The sequence below is a fragment of the Canis lupus genome, chromosome 25, assembly GCF_048164855.1.
Source record: "Canis lupus baileyi chromosome 25, mCanLup2.hap1, whole genome shotgun sequence".
NCBI lineage: Eukaryota > Metazoa > Chordata > Mammalia > Carnivora > Canidae > Canis > Canis lupus.
Window position 1 is genome coordinate 40,713,323 of NC_132862.1, and position 18,563 is coordinate 40,731,885.

Below are 18,563 nucleotides of genomic sequence, written 5' to 3' on the forward strand. Positions count from 1 at the left end.
GTGAATTTTTTTTTTTTTACGCCTTCTCTGAGATTCATAATAACAGTAGAAATACACCTTTTTTACATTTTTTACATGATTACATTGGGGCATTATGGAAAAAGGGGGCACTGAGGCCGAGGAATTTTCTACAGAGTGCCGGGAAAGAGGAAAAGGTACGGGCGAATCTGCTGAAGCAGTTCTTACAGCCCACAGATAGGCGAGTAAGTCAGCTGATGTTCCCTGCGCCGCAGCTCCTTGACAGCTCCGAGTGTGCAGCCCGCGCGGGGCTTCGGAACCGGAAGGTGAGCCCAGAACCCAAAGCGAGGAAGCCCGTTCAGACCGAACCCGCCTAGTGGAGCGGGTGTTCCCCCTCGGCCGGAGTTTCTCGCGCTGGCAGCCTGCCCTCCCCTTCCTGCACGCAGAACCCGCACCCTGTTGGCCGGAGTTCTGCCCAGCTCTCTCCTCCTCCCGTCCCCAGTTTGCCTGGGAAACCTTTCCTAATTTCACCCCTGCTTAAAAAAAAAAAAAAAAAAAAAAAAGTGGGGAGAGGGAACTAAAGTTTCAGACCATAAATTTTAAATCTTGAACCGTTTGAAACCGGAGCTGATGGTTTTTGTGGATCGGAAATATTGAATCTAAACAAGATTAGATCATAAACCTATTTATCCATAAGTTTCAGTCCCCTTTTACGGTGTTCCTTTACTGCTTTTGTCTTCATCATGTGTACTCAATCAGCAATCTGCGATTTTTTTTTGTTAAGTTCTTAGAGAACTTCTTTTATTATTACTAGTTTTCAATCTGTTGATCATCTTTTTTTGTCAGACGTTTCATATCTGTCATTCTATTAATCCTTATGACAATCCCACAAATTAAAAGACTCCCCGGTGCCCATCTATGCGGAGACCTGAAGAACCTGAGTGGTTGTTATCCAAGGAAAGAAAAGCAGTAAGAGTGCTGCTCTAGGCAAAGAAAAAGCATTCAAAAAGGTGGGAAGTGGAAAGAAAGGTTTTTGCCTGGAAAATGGTTTGTGTGTTGGGGTGTTGAGGGGTGTAGGTGTTGGGGGGGAGGCCTCGAAATACAGACAGAAGCATTGTACACTGGGTAAAGGGGTTTGAATTTTGTCCCGAGAGCAATGGAATATGATCAAAAGGCTTTAAGCAGATGAGCAATATAATCAAATAAGCTCTTTGGAAAGATTACTTTAACTTCAGCATAGAGAATACTGTGAAAACTGATTTGATGATGAAAAGCATAGAGATGGAGTCCAGTGAGGAAGCTGGTAAATAAATCCTTAATCGATACCAATTCTTACTTTTTGTGGCCAGATTTTCTTCTTTTTGAAAAGTGTCCAATTTACCTTTGGGGATATCCTGTCCTTTTTTGTATGTCTTTTTCCCACATGGAAATCTTTCCAACACCATCTTTCTTCCATCCATGTCCAATAAGATCTCATGTTCACAACATCTAGGATCTTCAAGATCACTTCTTGGTCCCGGATCTATTTATTTGACTTTGTATTCACCAGTTATTTCATAGCCTCTATATCTTTCCACCCATTCATCTCCTCCTAAGAATCTTCTCTGCTCTTCTCATGTTCTCTTTCTGTTCTTGAGAACTCTGCCTAGGAATGCAAAGTACTTTATGGATATGATGTTGTTGTTTTTTCCTAAGTGAAGTTTAAAGGAAATTTTTTTTCATTAAAAAAAAGAAGAAGCACTTCAATTTTCTTCATGAAGGTGAAAATACAGGGCTAAGGATAGGAAAGCCTAGAATAATTAGCTCCCAATCACACAAACAAAATTACCAAGTGATGGAACATTTTCTTAAAAGTGGTACAACAATGATGAGACACTATGATTTTTATGGACTTATAACCACCTGAGGTTTTGTTTGTTTGTTCTATAGAAATCCTGCCAAAGAAGATGAAGAAAAGCATAGAAAGATTCTGCAACAGAGAGAGGGAATTTGTGTATAAATTCAAAGTAGGAAGTCAGTGCTTAGAACTGAAGGTGCCTCTCAAATTTCCTGTTCAAGAAAATGCCAGTCATTTACACGGGCGTCTGATGCTGCTGCACAGTTTACCATGCTTTATAGAAAAAGGTGAGAAGTGATTTTTAAAAAAGATTTATGTATTTATTTTAGAGAGAGGGAGAGTGGTGGGGAGGAATAGAGGGGGAGAATCTTCACGCTGACTCCCTGCTGAGCACAGAGCCCAACACAGGCCTTGATCTCATGACCCATGAGATCATGACCTTAGCCAAAATCAAGAGGCAGATATTTAACTAGCTGAGCCACTGAGGTGCCCTGAGGACTGATTTCTGATAGTCTCTTTCCTTAGACATCTCATATTAGAAAACTTTAACTGCTTCCAAGAAGAAAAAGATTCCCCAGGCCTTTGTTTTATTGAGTGTTGTTTTTTCTGTAACCCTTATAGTTGTTTATTAGGCAATTTTTTATAAAATTTGATTTATAGGGGCACGGGGGTGACTCATTTGGTTAAGTGTCTGACTCCTGATCTCAGCTCAGGTCTTGATCTCAGGGTTATGAGTTCCAGCCCCATGTTGGGCTCCATGCTGGGTGTGGAACCTACTTTAAAACAAATTAAAAATAAGTAAATATATGAAAATTAATTTATATGATGAAAAATTAGTTACAAAGTTTGGGTTAGAACACCTAATCTCTTAATTTAGTTGGGTAGATCCATTTCAACTATCACTAATTATGATATTATAGAATTGTATTGCTAAATACATTGCCCTTTTAATGATCTGGTCCTCAATTCCTGAGATGTCATAGAAGAGAAGGAGTACTAATCTTTGAATAATTTTTGCTTGCCTAAATGAATTCCATAAGGTCATCTGTATTAAATCATTTTTAAAAGGTCTATATGTTCTATCTCACAGATGAGAAAAACATTTTAAGCTAAGAATATGTTGGATCGGGACACCTGGGTGGCTCAGCAGTTGAGCATCTGCCTTCAGCTCAGGGCATGATCCTGGAGTCCCGGGATCCAGTCTCACATCGGTCGGGCTCCCTGCAGGGAGCCTGCTTCTCCCTCTGCCTATGTCTCTGCGTCTCTCTGTGTCTCTCATGAATAAATAAATAAAATCGTTTTTCAAAAAGAATATGTTGGATCATAGAAACAGTTATAAGGAAATCTAGGAACTTTTTAATACAATCTCATTATATAAATAAGAAAACCGATACACTGAAAAGTTAAATTGTTTGCCTAAGGCAGTGGTTCCCAAAGGTTATTCCTTGATCAGATGCTACAGCATCACCTGGAACCTTGTTAGAAATGCACATTCTTGGGCCTCACCCCATTCTTTCAGAATCAGACACTCTGAGGGTGGCAATCTATTTCAATAAGCTCTCCAGGGAATTCTGATGCATGCTAAAAATTGAGAACCACTGATCTAAAGTTACAAACATAGTGACAGAGCCAAAACCAAAACACAAGTATCCTGATTTCTATCCCTGTACTATTTCCATTATACAATCTCTGAGTAGTGTCTCTAAAGCTGGAATTTAGATCATCCCAATTCCACTTTAATAAGCTGATCATCCAATTTCTCTTTCAAACTCAAAGAATGTAACTCTATATTTGGAAACTGTTTTTCATTTAAATACAGTAACCTTCAGACCCTCAAAATCTGTAGATTTTTCTTTATGTGCTTTTACCTGATTAGTTTCAAACTGAAGAATCAGATTCAAGAAAGTAATGTTTTTAGTGTCAAGGTTATACATAAGAGTTAAGAATTTTGACCATTCTCAATGCAATTGTCTGTAGTAATAAAGAAAAATAATTGTCAAACTAGTCAAATGATCCCCACACTAATTTTATTGTCTTTAGGCATTTGTTCAGGATACAGGTTTGATAAAATTTCACATTGGAATGCTTATCCAGGTAAAACATTCCTTGTTTATATTGGGATTTTGCTGATGTTGGCATATATTGTCCCTGTTACAGACTTAAAAGAAGCTCTGAGCCAGTTTATAGAAGAAGAATCTCTAAGAGATTATGACAGAGACGCCGAGGCATCCCTGGAAGCTGTGAAATCGGGTGAAGTAGATTTACATCAGCTGGCCAGTTCATGGGCCAAAGCTTATGCTGAGGTAAGAAAATAGATCAGATTGTAAATTTCAGAGATATTCTGGGCTTTGATAAAGCTTTTAAATTGGTAAAAGTAATACTGAAACAGTTGTGGAATCTTTTTTTCTCCACATACAAGACGTTATTCCATGATATATGATCTATATTGATGTTCGTGTGCCTCATTCCTATGTTAGGGTGAACACCAAACACTTTATGTAATGTCTTTGTAAAAGAGGAGCTACTTCTATTTCTAACAGGCAAAGGTCGGCAGATTTAATAATTTAAAATACAGGGCATCCAAATCTCAAAGAATGAATAATTTTTTTAGTGTAAGTATATCCCACATATTATATGTTACTTATAGTAACATTTATTTTTTTCTTATCTGAAATTCTAATTTAACCAGGTGACCTGTATTTTATCTGGCAATCTTAAACTAACAGTAGTTCATTTTAAGCTTTTACTTTTTTGTTGTTGTTGTTAAAGATTTTATTTATTTATCTGAGAGGTAGAGTGCACACGTGCACAAGCTGGGAAGGGAGGGTAGCAAAGGGAGAAGCAGACTCCCCTTTAAGCAGGGACCCCCAATCGGGGCTCAATCCCAGGAGAGATTACAAGCTGAGCTGAATACAGATGCTTCACTGGCTTAGCCACCCAGGTGCCCATTTTAAGCTTTTACTTTTGTCCTCTTACTTTTTTTTTTTTAATTTTTTTTATTGGAGTTCAATTTGCCATCATATAGTATAACACCCAGTGCTCATCCCACCAAGTACCTCCCTCAGTGCCCATCACCCAGTCATCCCAACCCCCCGCCCACCTCCCTTTCCACTACCCCTTGTTCGTTTCCCAGAGTTAGGTGTCTCTCATGTTTTGTCACCCTCACTGATATTTTCACTCATTTTCTCTCTTTTCCCTTTATTCCCTTTCACTAATTCTTATATTCCCCAAATGAATGAGACCATATAATGTTTGTCCTTCTCCAATTGACTTATTTCACTCAGCATAATATCCTCCAGTTTTGTCCTCTTACTTATCCTCACTATTGTTATTGCCTTTTTTTTTTTTTTTTTTTTGAGAGAGAGAGAGAGAGGATGAGTAGAGGACAAGAGGACAGAGGAAGAGAGAGAATCTTAAGCAGGCTGCAAATTCAGTGCAGAGCCCTACATGGGGCTCGATCTCACGACCCTGAGATCATGATTTGAGCTGAAATTAAGAGTCCCTCAACCCATCCAGGCGCCCTCTTACTATTGTTTTTATAGTTACATAATGTTATCATTTTCCCATTTAAATTATTACATCTTATTTTATAAAATCTAAGATGCCTTTGGTCATAGCACACATCATTATTTACTACAGAGATAGAACACTACTACCAATTAAGCAGTAATAGAATACCAAGCTGCCATCAGTACAAGATGCATTCTTTTTGTTTGTTTCTTTTTTTATCAATTTATTTTTTATTGGTGTTCAATTTGTCAACATATAGAATAACACCCAGTGCTCATCCCGTCAAGTGCCCACCTCAGTGCCCGTCACCCAGTCACCCCCACCCCCCCATCCAGCTCCCCTTCCACCACCCCCAGTTCGTTTCCTATGATCTGTCTCCCTTTCTGATATTTCCCACTCATTTTTTCTCCTTTCCCCTTTATTTCCTTTCACTATTTTTTATATTCCCCAAATGAATGAGACCATATAATGTTTGTCCTTCTCTGATTGACTTATTTCACTCAGCATAATACCCTCAGAGTTCCATCCATGTCGAAGCAAATGGTGGGTATTTGTCGTTTCTAATGACTGAGTAATATTGATGAGAATGAAGATACAACCAGTGAAAATCTTTGGGATACAGCAAAAGCAATCCTGAGGGGGAAATACATCGCAATACATCCAAAAACTGGAAAGAACTCAAATACAAAAGCTAACCTTATACCTAAAGGAGCTAGAGAAAAAAACAGCAAATAGATCCTACACCCAGCAGAAGAAGAGAGTTAATAAAGATTCGAGCAGAACTCAATGAAATTGAGACCAGAACAACTGTGGAACAGATCAACAAAACCAGGAGTTGGTTCACAAGATGCATTCTGATTTCTCTGAGTTGTAAAAAAAAAAAATATATATATATGCATCTCAGAATTGATAAGATTAAATTGATGTTGAGAATCTACTACATGCCAGGTACTGGACATAAAACAGTGAGCAAGACAGACAGACACAAGATGAAATTTACATTTTAGTTAGAGAGCCAGAAACAAAACTACATAAACAGATTCAATAATTGCAGACTATCATGAGTGAATTACATCCCACTTTAAGCAACTTGGCCTGTAAGAATTTGAAGATCAATTTTATGGGGTCATATTTTGTTGTTCAAAGCAGTTTGCTTCATGCCCCTTAAGGTTTCCTAGTATGTTTAAAAGATGACGCTATTTACATGTATTATCTTAAATGCTAAGAATACAGTTGTTGCATTAAAAAAAGATATGCCTGTAATAATTACTATTTAAAGAAACCTAATCTTTCTGATGATAAAAGGGAATAAAGCTGTAAGATATAGTAAAAGAATAATTCCACTGAATTTATTCAAGCAGTACTTTTTGTACATCTAAAATGGGTTGGGTACACAGCTGAGGATAATAAGTCTGCCTTCAGGGAGCTTATAATCTAGTAGAAAGAGACAAATCTGTAGCCAGTAACACTGTGCAATCAGTGTTGGGATCAGGGTAAATGGGAGCATGTAGAGAAGTTGAGGGAAGAAGAGTGGTCAAGAGTTCTTGTAAAAAGCAGTCAATCCCTCTTATAGGATTGCTGTTGTTTTGATACAAAATCTGGAAGCAGAACCTCTTCTCGCTCCTAATTTTGTATAACCAAAGAGAAAACTTCACAGATGTTAGGTCAATAAATGCACAAGTGTTTATATTATCATAAAAAATTATTACCATATTCATTAACTTAATGGTTTTCCTTATTCTTTTGTACATTATACATCCTAAAAATAGGAATTTGACTATCTACCAGATTAATGATTACAACAATAGTAATAGGAGTAATATTAATAAAACTAAGAACACTTTATACTTAGTCATTTAATCATAAGAATTATAGATTTATAGTGAATTAAAATCAACAAGCCTCAATTGAGCAAATACTCTGTCCTCACCCTCTGCAAATTTAGTAGATACATAGCACCTCTTGTTATTGAGTTCAGCTTTCTAGCAATGCCAGGATTCTAGAACTATAGTTGCTTGTTTGTTTTTAAAGAATTAAGGAAAGAAAGAGCAAAGAAGCTAATTCTAACAGTAAAAAAAGGAAATATTGGCTGTCAGGAAAATAACTGAAAGGACTCAAATATTGTTATACCCACTGGATGTATTTGGGCTGCCACTGGCTGTGAAAATTATAAAAGCCAAACAGCTAGTACAAGTTCAAGAAATGTAGAAATAGGTGACTAAAAAGAAGGAATTAAAATAGAAAAGGAAGCTATGTTGCAGATCGCCAAAGAACCGGCAGAGATTAGAAGCTGCTGGATTGTGATTAGAAGAATCCAAGTATGATGAGCAGCAGACCGTGATAGTGGAAGCAGAATGGAGTAGAGGATGGGACAGAAGAGGGCTAACGTATCGCTGTAGTATATGAATAAACAGTATTTCAGCAACCAGAGAATAACTGAGCCATCAGTAAAAAGTTGAAATAGCATAATGTTTACGGTAGTACTGATTACCCTGGTTATGAAGGAATGAGCTCCATTTACTATAAATGGACTTATTAGATATTTCAGATGCTAATATATTTAAATTGTGAATCTTTGCCTTAACCACCTTTTAACGAAGGTCTTTTGAAAATGTAGTATAGGAGCTCCTGGCTGGCTCAGTAGGAGGAGTTGTGCACCTCTGATCTAGATTACTAAAAAATAAATAAACTTAAAAGATTTTTTAAATAAAGATTGTAGTACACATTTGCTTGCTTTCTTAAACACAGTATATAAAATTCAGTTCTAACTTTGAAGACCCCAAATAATCATTATAAATATAAGTGATTATACCTTTAGGTGATACAGTGAGACATGGCTACAAGGGAGGATGGTCTGTCCCATCACTGCAGAGGTGTACGTTGCTGTTGTATAAGGAACTTCCATATGGAGGACCATTGTGTACTTTAATGGATGTACTTGCCTCGTATGGCAGGTTCTGATGGCCTACTAAAGTGTCTGTGACTCTTAATCCCTACTGTGTGGAGTAATTCTGTTTTCTTCTCTGTTTCCTTTTTTTGTTGACTGTCATAGAAGCTATTTCTAGGCATCTTGTTCTGTTTCCAGCCTCTAAGAATCTTATGTAGCTGTATCTTTTGCTATGGCATTAATTTTTTAAAATAATGAGAAGAGGCTTGGATAGTTAATGAAAGACAAATGGAGCCAGTTGTTGGCAAAATTGTGAAGTTGGCTATTTATTTTCGTTGGTGCCATAATCTTCCATTTCAGTATTCTCTTCTCAAGTCTCTTTGTATTCATCCATTCATCAAATGTGTACTGAGCTTCTGTTAGATATCAGATATTATGTTAGGCACTTGGGATAAGCAAAAACAAAATAGACACAGTTCTTACCTTCAGAGTATACAGACTGACAGCAGATATTTAAAATTAAATGCAGTGGAATGTGATGAGTGCTATGATATGAGACAGAGTGCTAGGAGAGTACAGAGTAGGTATACCTATTTTAGTCTAGAGTATGTCAGGAAAGCTTCCTCCAGGAAAGAAAAATTGAGTTGAGACCTGAAAGATTAGTTGGAAATAGGTGAAAGGTATATGGTGGGAGAGTATAGAAAGAATATCCTAGGCAAAGGGTGAGGTGAGAGAGCCCATGACACATTAGAAAAACTGAAAGAAGTTCAGAATGGCCAAGAAAGAGTCTTGCACACCACCTTGGGTTTTGAATTTATGCCAAAGATAATGAGCAGCTTTAAAAGAGTTGGGCAGCCCCGGTGGCGCAGTGGTTTAGCACTGCCTGCAGCCCGGGGTTTGACCCTGGGGACCCTGGATCGAGTCCCACATCGGGCTCCCTGCATGGAGCCTGCTTCTCCCTCTGCCTCTGCCTCTCTCTCTCTCTCTCTCTCTCTCTCTCTCTCTCGGTCTCTATGAAAAATAAATAAAATCATTTTAAAAAAAAGAGAGAGAGTTTAGCAGGGCAGCGAGGGTGGCTCAGCGATTTAGTGCCGCCTTCAGCCCAGGGCATGATCCTGGAGACCCCATATTGAGTCCCACGTCGGGCTCCCTGCATGGAGCCTGCTTCTCCCTCTGCCTGTGTCTCTGCCTTTCTCTCTCTCCCTCTCACTCTCTCTCCTTCTCTCCCCTCTCTGTGTATTCTCATGAATAAATAAAATCTTTTTAAAAAAAAGTTTAGCAGAGTAAGATGATTATCATATTTGCACTTCAGGAACAGTTCAGTGCATCAGGGTGAAAAGTTTATCCTGCAAGGGAGAAATATTAGAATAAGTTAGAAGACTGTTGTAGTTAGGGAAGAAATGATGAAAGCTTAGTCTAGAGTAATGATAGTAGAGATAAAGAGAAGATAACTTTCCATTCATATATTTGTTTATTCAGCAAACATTGTGTGTTGATCCTGTGCTAGGCACTGGGGATATATCAACATAATATCAAATCTGATCCTTATTCCCATGTAATGGTAATGAAAAAAAAACAGTTAATAAGTACATAAATTATAATTTTCAAAATGTTACTAAGGAAATGAGTGCCATCCTAGAGAACCATGAAGGAGAAGATATGGGTTGGGAGAACCTAATTTATATGGGATTAAAGAACTCTTCTCTAAGGTGGTAATATTTAAGCTGATACTCAAAGATAAAAGATTACTTGGCTCAGATTTCTGGCTTAGACAACTGAGGAAATGGTGGCTTTCTTCACATGAGCTCCTTTTACCTGAGAAGCAAATTTCAGTGTAAAGGATATGTGAAGTGCCTACAAGACACCCATGTGGAGATACCTCATAAGCACTTAGCTTTGTACACCTGGCACTCAGGAAAGATGATTGGATTGGAGACATGGGTATGGGAGTCATTCATACATAGATGAATTGTGAAGTCATGGAATGAATGTAATTGCCCAAAGTGATTATGTAGAAGGAGAATAGTACATGCCTGCTCAGAATCCCAATGAAACCCTGTATTATAATTGTCTATTATCTATTGACTTATCTATATCTCCTATTTGTGTGGATAGCCATCTGAAAATGTATAGTGTATTCTCTGCTATAGCTCTGGCACCTCGCCCAGTGCCTGAAAATAACAGTTCTTTGGTATGGGTTGAATAGATGGTATAGAAGGGTGGCAAAAAAAAAAAAAAGGAGAAGAAGATGTAAGAATATACAAATAAATGAACGCACTAATACTTAAGGGATGAATAGAGAAAAAAGACTGCAAAGGGAAGAGAGGAATTGGCCCAGGGAGTAGAAAGAAAACAGGAGATTATGGTCTCATGAAAGTTGAGAAAAAAGAGATGCCAAGAAGGAAGGAATAGTCCATAATGTCAAATGCTTCCAAAAAAATGAAGTGAGGAAAAGACTCAAAGATGTCCATTGGGTTTATCAAGTAATCTTATCTGTGGCAGGATCAGTTTTTAATGGATTGCCGGAGCTGAAACTAGATTTCAGTGACTTTAAGAATGTGTGGAAGTGTGGAAATAGAATGAGTATAGATAGCACAAGAAGAAAAAAAAAAAAAAAAAGCACAAGAAGCTTGCTTGCATAGAAAAGAAGGATGAGACACTTGCAAAATAAGAACACAAGGTCAGAGGTTTGTTTACAATGGTAGAGATGAAGACTAGAACAGATAGAATCCAGAACTCAAGTAGATACTTAATCTTGCCTGGGAGGAGGGACACTTCCTTGGTTATGGCAGAAAGGAAGGAGAAAAAGATGGATATAGATTCTCAAACGTTTACTGCTTTAGTAGCAGGGAGTTTGAGGACATTTTCTTCTAACTGCTTCTACTTTATCTGGGAAATAAAAGACAGGCCACATGTTTAGATGAGGTGGGGAACTGATGACACAGTTGGATATTTGAAGAGAGAACTGACTAGAAAAACAGGATTACAAGGGCATCACTGAAGGGAAAGGGAAATCTGTCATCATAAACTTTACAGTTTTGTAGTTTTTCTGCTGCAGCGTTCTACAGCCTGACTGCAGGCACAGGAGAGGAGTAAGATTAGAGTTTTGTTAGGTGGGCAAGAGAAAGGGATCAGTCAAGAGATTTGAGGATTTTGGCAAGACAATATTTGAATGTTAGACCATTTCCTAACTACTTAAGGAATAAAGTGAAGCTGGGCAGGACTTAATGCTTGGTAAAATAAATATAAGTAGGTGGATCTGTGCAGTGGAGATCCTGATGAGGTTAAAGAACCAATTACCTGGGAGTAATTGAATGTGAATCTTGATTGGATGTTATAGTCAGAGACTGAATGTTTCAATTTTAGAGGCTGAGCTGTTCCTGGGGATGATACAGAATGGGTGATTGGAGGGAGCAGAAGACTTAGTAAAGATAAGTTCAGGGAAGCAAGAGACAGGGCATTGGATTGGGTTATCCACACGGACATCCAAGTAACCCAGGCTGATGGCAGGAGGTAGAACAGAAAGGAGGAAGTCTGTGAACTCGGAGCCAAAGCTTGATGCGGGGAAGGTGGAGGTGGAGACATAATGGCCTGGACATGAAATAGTTTTCTCTCTGCAGACCTTTACTCATTGTCCCTATTCCCCTCAGCCATCACAATTCCGTTCCTAGTATCCTCTCTCCTGAGGGAATGGCATGAGTTATGTTAGGGAAAATTCTGTTTAGTGCTTCTACCTATTCATAGGGCTTGCTCTACACTTGAGTTTTAAATTGATGCTGCCAGTTATTGTAGTTAAGCTGATCTGGTTAGTGGGATTCCTGAATATCTGATCTGGTACTATGTATGGGCAAGCAGATCCCAATGATCTCTTACAGGCTCCTGTACAAAGTTTTAGCCTGAACCTGAAGTGAATTTTTAACTAAGCTTAAGTTGCATGGGCTGTTTAAATCCTTAGAGCAGTTACCAGAATGTGCTTTCAAGTTTTCAGAGGCATTAGGGCAGGTAAAATCCATGTTCAGATTTCAGCTAGTCACCTTAAACTCTTCCCTTCTGAACTGGCAGTTGATTGAAGTATGAGTGAGAGAAAACAAGGGGGAAAGGTTTACCTACTGATTGACAGGGTTCAAGATACCTGTTTCTGTGATTTGTCCACTTGTTTTATTTTTAGGTAAATTATTACTCTGAGTTATGTCACTGGTTACAATTTTTAATATTTTCATTGGTAAGAAAAGGGAAGAGTTCAGATTGTTCTTTTTTTTTTTTTTAGATTGTTCTTTTTTTTACAGGTGTTTGTCTCCAAAGATCAATAATGGAAAAAACATTAAATCCTTTGTGTTATTTCTACTTTTGCCATTAAATTGTATGGTCTTTGGCAAAAGACTGCTCAATCATTTTTCTCACCTATAAAGCATTGTGTCTGTCTGATGTATTGACATATGTCAGGTCCTTGGGACAGGTGTCTAGACCTCCCCAGATGGATTTATGTGCACACTTCCCTGGATGGATCTGCGTGTGTGCTGAGGGTATCCCCATTTTGCCTCTTCCCATGTTTCTGTTTTTCTTGTTTACCAGTATTTACTCAGTCCTTTATCAGTTTGATAGCTACTGTTTTTCATATTCTTAAAAGCATATTGTTAAGAGATTTCATATTCTTAAAAGCATTTTATTTTTTTAATTTAAATTCAATTAGCCAACATTATTAGTTTCAGATGTAGTGTTCAGTAATTTATCAGTTGCATATAACACCCAGTACTCATCACATCATGTGTCTTCCTTAATGCCATTACTCAATTACCCCATCTCCTCACTCCTCTCTCCTCCAGCAGGCTGCAGTTTGCTTACTATGGTTAAGAGTCTCTTGTGGTTTTTCTCCCTTAAGAAGAATGCAGAATACTAGAAAAAGTCAAAATAAGAAAATTGCATAGGTTTGTCTTGCCTCGATGTAAAATCCTACACATGAATTGGGTTTTCATTGTCATTGCATCACTAAACATGTGACTACATATGTAGACAATATATGTAACCTCATTTTCTTTTTATTAAAGATTTTATTTATTTACTCATGAGAGACACAGAGAGAGAGAGAGAGAGAGAAAGAGGCAGAGACACAGGCAGAGGGAGAAGCAGGCTCCATGTGGGGAGCCTGATGTGGGACTCAATCCCGGGTCTCCTGGATCATGCCCTGAGCATGATGCTTAACTGCTGAGCCACCCAGGGATCCCTGTAACCTCATTTTCTAAATGTATATTCTATAAAACCTTTTTAGCAGTGTATTTTTTAATAATTAGAAGCTTTTTTCTAATTATAATAATATAATATAAAGGTCATCATAAATTCCACTCTCCTGAAACAGCCACCATTAGCATTTTGTTGGTCATCTTCGTGTGTGTCTGTGTGCGTTATTTTACAGAAATGAGATCATAGCATCCTTAATTTTTTTTCAACAAGGGGCACTTCCTATCCCTTCCTTCACATTAGCACCCCTTGCTCATCCCTGCCTCTAGGTGACTCATTACAACTTAGTTTATATCTTTCCATATTTTTTGTATACTTAAATAATCCTCTATAACCTATATAATCCTATATAACCTATATAACCTTATATATGTACACATATGTAAATAGGAGGTCTCTATCCGTGTCTGATGTACAAAAATGGATTCGTAATATAGTTACTCGTCTAGTAGCATAGTAAATGAAAATGCCGTATCATGATTTAAGAATGTCTGTGTGTCATCTTGTAGACCACCTTAGAGCATGCAAGGCCTGAAGAGCCCAGCTGGGATGAAGATTTTGCAGATGTATACCATGACCTAATCCACTCTCCGGCCTCTGAAACTCTCCTAAATTTGGAACATAATTACTTTGTTAGTATCTCAGAACTGATTGGTGAAAGAGATGTGGAGCTGAAAAAATTACGAGAGAGGTATTTCAAATTTCTTGCACTATCATAATTAAATGTTCCATTGTCAGATATGATGGCTGCATAACAATTGGTTTTCATTTAATTGTAAAACTAGAGAATAAAATAGAAAAAAATTCTCTAATATCAGAAACTAATTTTCTTCTGTGTTTCAATGTATAATTCCAACTGGGAAGTCCTCAGAGGTTTATAAAACTTCTCAAGTGATTTACCTGAATAACTAATGGAGGCTTTAGATATTATTTCTAATAAGAGCAATAGTTTACCTCTTATTGAAGATTTGCTCTGTTCTAGGCCATGTGCAAAGTGCTTCAGATGATTGTCTTAGCCTGCTTAGATGCTGTAACAAAACGCCATAGACTAAATGGCTTAAACGAGAGATATTTATATCTCCCAGTTCTGGAGGTAGGTCCTTCAAGGTCAAGATGCCAGCAGATTTGGTATCTGGAAGACCCATCTCCTGGCTTATAGACTGGTGCCTTCTCAGTGTGCACTCCCATGGCCTTCACTCATTGTGTGGTCCTGATGCATCTCTTCCAGAGAGAGAGCTCTAGACAGTAATTCCATGAGGGCTCCAACCTCATGACTTCATTGAAACCTATTAGGCCCCACTTCCAAATATCATCACATTGGGGATTAGAGTTGCAACATACAAATTTGGGGGGACACAAACATGCAGTCCATAACAGATGCTCTATCTTGTTTGATTCTTACCACAACCCTACTATTATCACCCCTTTTACAGATGAGGAAAATGAGGCTTAAATAAGTTAAATAACTTGTCTGAGAACAAGCTGGAATTTGAAGTCAGAGCTCCACTCCAAAGCTTTTAACCACTTAACCATGCTCTATCCCTATTCAGAACCTATTTAAACCCTATTATTACCAACTTCATGGTCTCTTTCAGTTCATTTTTATAAGTTTATTTACATGATGGGAAAATATAGCACTAGTATTATTCCAAGACATTTTAATTCTATCTTAATTCATTGCAGACGGTATTGCAAACAATGCTTTTGTGATTCATTTTTTTCCCTTCAGAGTAAGTAAAAAATTGCTAGCATCATTTATTTTAAAACATGACTTTCCAGATTGCTTCCTAGCAGTTCTACAAAAATGTAATAATAATCAGGATATGCTTCTTCTAGACAATCCATTTTAATCTAGCTTATGGTAATTACCTTATAAAAACATTCACTTAGGACTTACATGGCATTAAGATGTTTTGAGTGGCTGATGTGAAATCTCTTTGATTGTACAGTACAGTAGGACCTGAAATCACATGTATTTTTTGTGACTAACTTGATACTCTGTCTCAAGGTAGTAAATTTAAAATGATGTACTGGTTTGCTTCTGGTTCTCGTTTGCTTTTCATTGGAAAACTTTGGGACTAGCAAGATGAGAATAATCTGTTACTTTGAGGGTTGTCACAGTTAAGAAAATTTAAAATACAAAAATCATAAGCAAATGGATTTAATAATTTTTTCCTGAAAAATACTCTTCTCTGTGCCAGATCAGCATTTTTACTGTATTGCATAAATTCAAACATTTTTATAACAATTCTACTCTCTTCACCTTTTATTTTCCTATCCAGTAAAATATTAGAACTGTCCCTGTCAGAAAGAACTTGATATTTTGACTTTTGTCACGCCATATGGATTTAGCTTTGCTGATCAGCTGTATTGAGGCAGTTTATTCCTTTCTACATGAGATACCAGTGGTATGCATAGTTGCCATCAGCTAAAGAGTTTAAGCTGTGTTCCTGAGGAAGACAAAAATTTGATTTTTTTTTTTTTAGTCCTTTAGTATGTAGCCAGTAAAACTGTGAATTTATTTTTTAGAACAAGAATGAAATATAGATGAAAGTATATATGGAAGTAGAATTATCTAATACCTAATTACTTTCTGTTGAACTTCATTTATTTGTTTTTTTCCTACCAAGGCTTCAAATAATATAACCGTCAACTCATTCTGAATCTACTCTTGAATCCCAGGTTTTCTGGTACTGTCCTCATTCTACCTATTTAGGTATATTAAAAATTTTTCAGCTTGGCTATCCATAGTCCATATCAATAGCCATGACCAGTACTTTCATTTAGCTGGTCAGCTACTCTGAATGTGGCCAACTTTGCTACCTACTCAACTGCACCTCACAGAAAATTCCATTTCTGGCCATCAGTATTCTAAATCAGAAGATTCCTAGCCATGTGATTCTTCACCTTTTGGGAAGCTGCATTAACTTACGAATTATCTGCGTTTACTGATACTTCATACCTCTTTTTTCTATTGTGGAATAGCTTTTTAGTAGGAGTTTGTTTGGATTTATGTTATTTATTGAGATGTCCTTTGGCCCAATTTCTTGAAGAGGTTTTGCTTTTCTTTTTTCTTTTAAACATAAACAATATTCAAATACATTTATTTTGACAGTAGTTTGTAGTTTATTCTCCACACACCCAAACTATTAGCTTGAAAGGGAAAAATAAGTTATGTTCCTTCTGAGGTAGGTAATTGTAAAGGTGAACAGTATAACTTAAGGCTAGTTGGAATTCATTGGTATCTGTGGAAGTTCACGAAATTCATTTACCCAATGCATGAGCAGAAGTGACACATTTTCCTATTTCTCTTTTCATTTTAATCCTACTTTACATCTTTAAAAGACAGTTTCTCAGCCACAGCATAATCGTTTTTTTCTGTTTGTTTTTTGTTGTTGTTATAAGACTGTTAGCTTTTTCTAAGTGTCTTCAAGATAATTTTCAGATTGTTAGAATTGTCAGACCCGACATACTGAGCCAATATCTAGTTAGATAGACTAGATAATAAAATTCCCTTTGATCTTAATCTGAGAAAATGCATATTGTATCATTAACTATATCATAAGCTACTTTCACTTCTGACATGTTTAGCATGAAATAAATGTTCATGGAATTTCTTTTGTTGAATTATTTATTTGTCTTTTTTTCCTTGCTATTAATTTGCTGCTGTTAGCAAACCAGATTTAAGGTAGAAATATTTTAAAGATATTTATTTATTGATATTTAAAGATCTTGAATCTTTAAAACTTAAAAATGGCAATGATACCTTTTATCCACTAGAGGGAACATGCATAATGTAAAATATTAATCTATTTATATCAAAGTTTGTATTTATAACTGTTTAGCAATTCTTTCTGCTTTAAATAAAAATCTCACTTGCAAGCACCTGGCCCCCAATAGTTATAAAAAGTTAATGAGGTCATCTGCATTAGAATTAAGTAGAAACTAAATGGTCTTGAATACTTAATCCTAGAAGGCAAATCTAGAAATGTATAAATGTATAACATATAAATGAGTTTTATTTATCATATGCATATAAGTGTCTTAATTAGTTGTTATAAGTAAGCATAAGATCTCTTTTAAAAGTAATTAAATTAATTAGAGTGACAGTAAAATCCTTTTAGTTCATGTCTTTATTCTTTCCACATTTGTTTGAAGTATATTTTAGAACAAACTTTTTAAAGACACTTATATTTGAAGATAATATTTTAATTTGAAATTTTTTTAAGAACTTAAAATATAACATACAGAAAAGACAAACTGTAGGTGTACATTTCATTACATTTTTATAAAGTGAGCATACCCATGTAACCGTCACTAAGCTCAAGAAATGAAGTATTTTCAGCACTGCAGAAGGCCCAGCTAGTCACAGCCCCTCTCTCCCATAAATAACTGGTGTCTGAACTTCTAACATCAGTGATTAGTTTTTCTTCTGGGAAAACCATGTTTAATTTCTGCACAGATGAAGAAGATAAGACTAAAACATATCTTTAGAATATATGTTATATATTCCCCCATAAAGAGAACTTTGTGACTTAATTACCAGTTTGATTCTTAGAACCTAATTGACAGCTTCAGGCAAGCTAACTTTCAAAGTTTGAAGTCACTTTAACTCCTGTGCATATAAGTAGAAAATGTATTAAAGCTGAAGTTGTGGAGTATCTTCTTTGAGGAAATCTGCAGATGAGAAAGGAGTCTAGTTTCAAACATTAGTCATGGAAATTGAAAGATTGCCTAGATTTTGACTGCTGATTTCACTTATGCATTAAATTTAGATAAAGATTTAGCTGTACAAATGATGTGTTATATGACCTTATCAGTATTCCCACATCCCCATTTCCAAGGCTTCAAAGTGCTTTCCAGGTATTACAGTTGATTGCCATTGCTGGACATATTCCTATAAATGAAAAATTTTATTTTTGCTTTGTAGAGGTTGTTCAGTGAATCGAGTGGCCATACCCCTTAAAGACTTTATGAGTATGTCTGATGCACTCATTTATGTTTTAGACAAGGCATCGAAATGGAAAAAGTGATGCAGGAATTGGGAAAATCACTGACCGATCAAGATGTAAACTCACTGGCTGCTCAGCATTTTGAATCCCAGCAAGTAAGTGAAAAACAGTGATTTTTAGATAT

General features: G+C 36.7%; 1 protein-coding gene across 5 annotated transcripts in view; it reads left to right on the forward strand.

Moving 5' to 3' along the window:
* Positions 1-129: 129 nt before the first annotated feature.
* Positions 130-18,563, forward strand: part of FERRY3 (FERRY endosomal RAB5 effector complex subunit 3) — a 46,518-nt gene continuing 28,084 nt past the window's right edge. For 3 of the 5 annotated variants that reach the window (XM_072799310.1, XM_072799312.1, XM_072799313.1), the window contains exons 1-5: positions 130-284; positions 1,888-2,082; positions 3,953-4,098; positions 13,937-14,118; positions 18,435-18,534. In XM_072799310.1, the coding sequence (XP_072655411.1) occupies positions 1,905-2,082; positions 3,953-4,098; positions 13,937-14,118; positions 18,435-18,534 (606 nt within the window). In that variant the 5' untranslated portion in view covers positions 130-284; positions 1,888-1,904. Of the gene's footprint in view, positions 285-815; positions 969-1,887; positions 2,083-3,952; positions 4,099-13,936; positions 14,119-18,434; positions 18,535-18,563 lie in introns of those variants that run through there. The other 2 variants (XM_072799311.1, XM_072799314.1) reach the window with 2 other exon arrangements.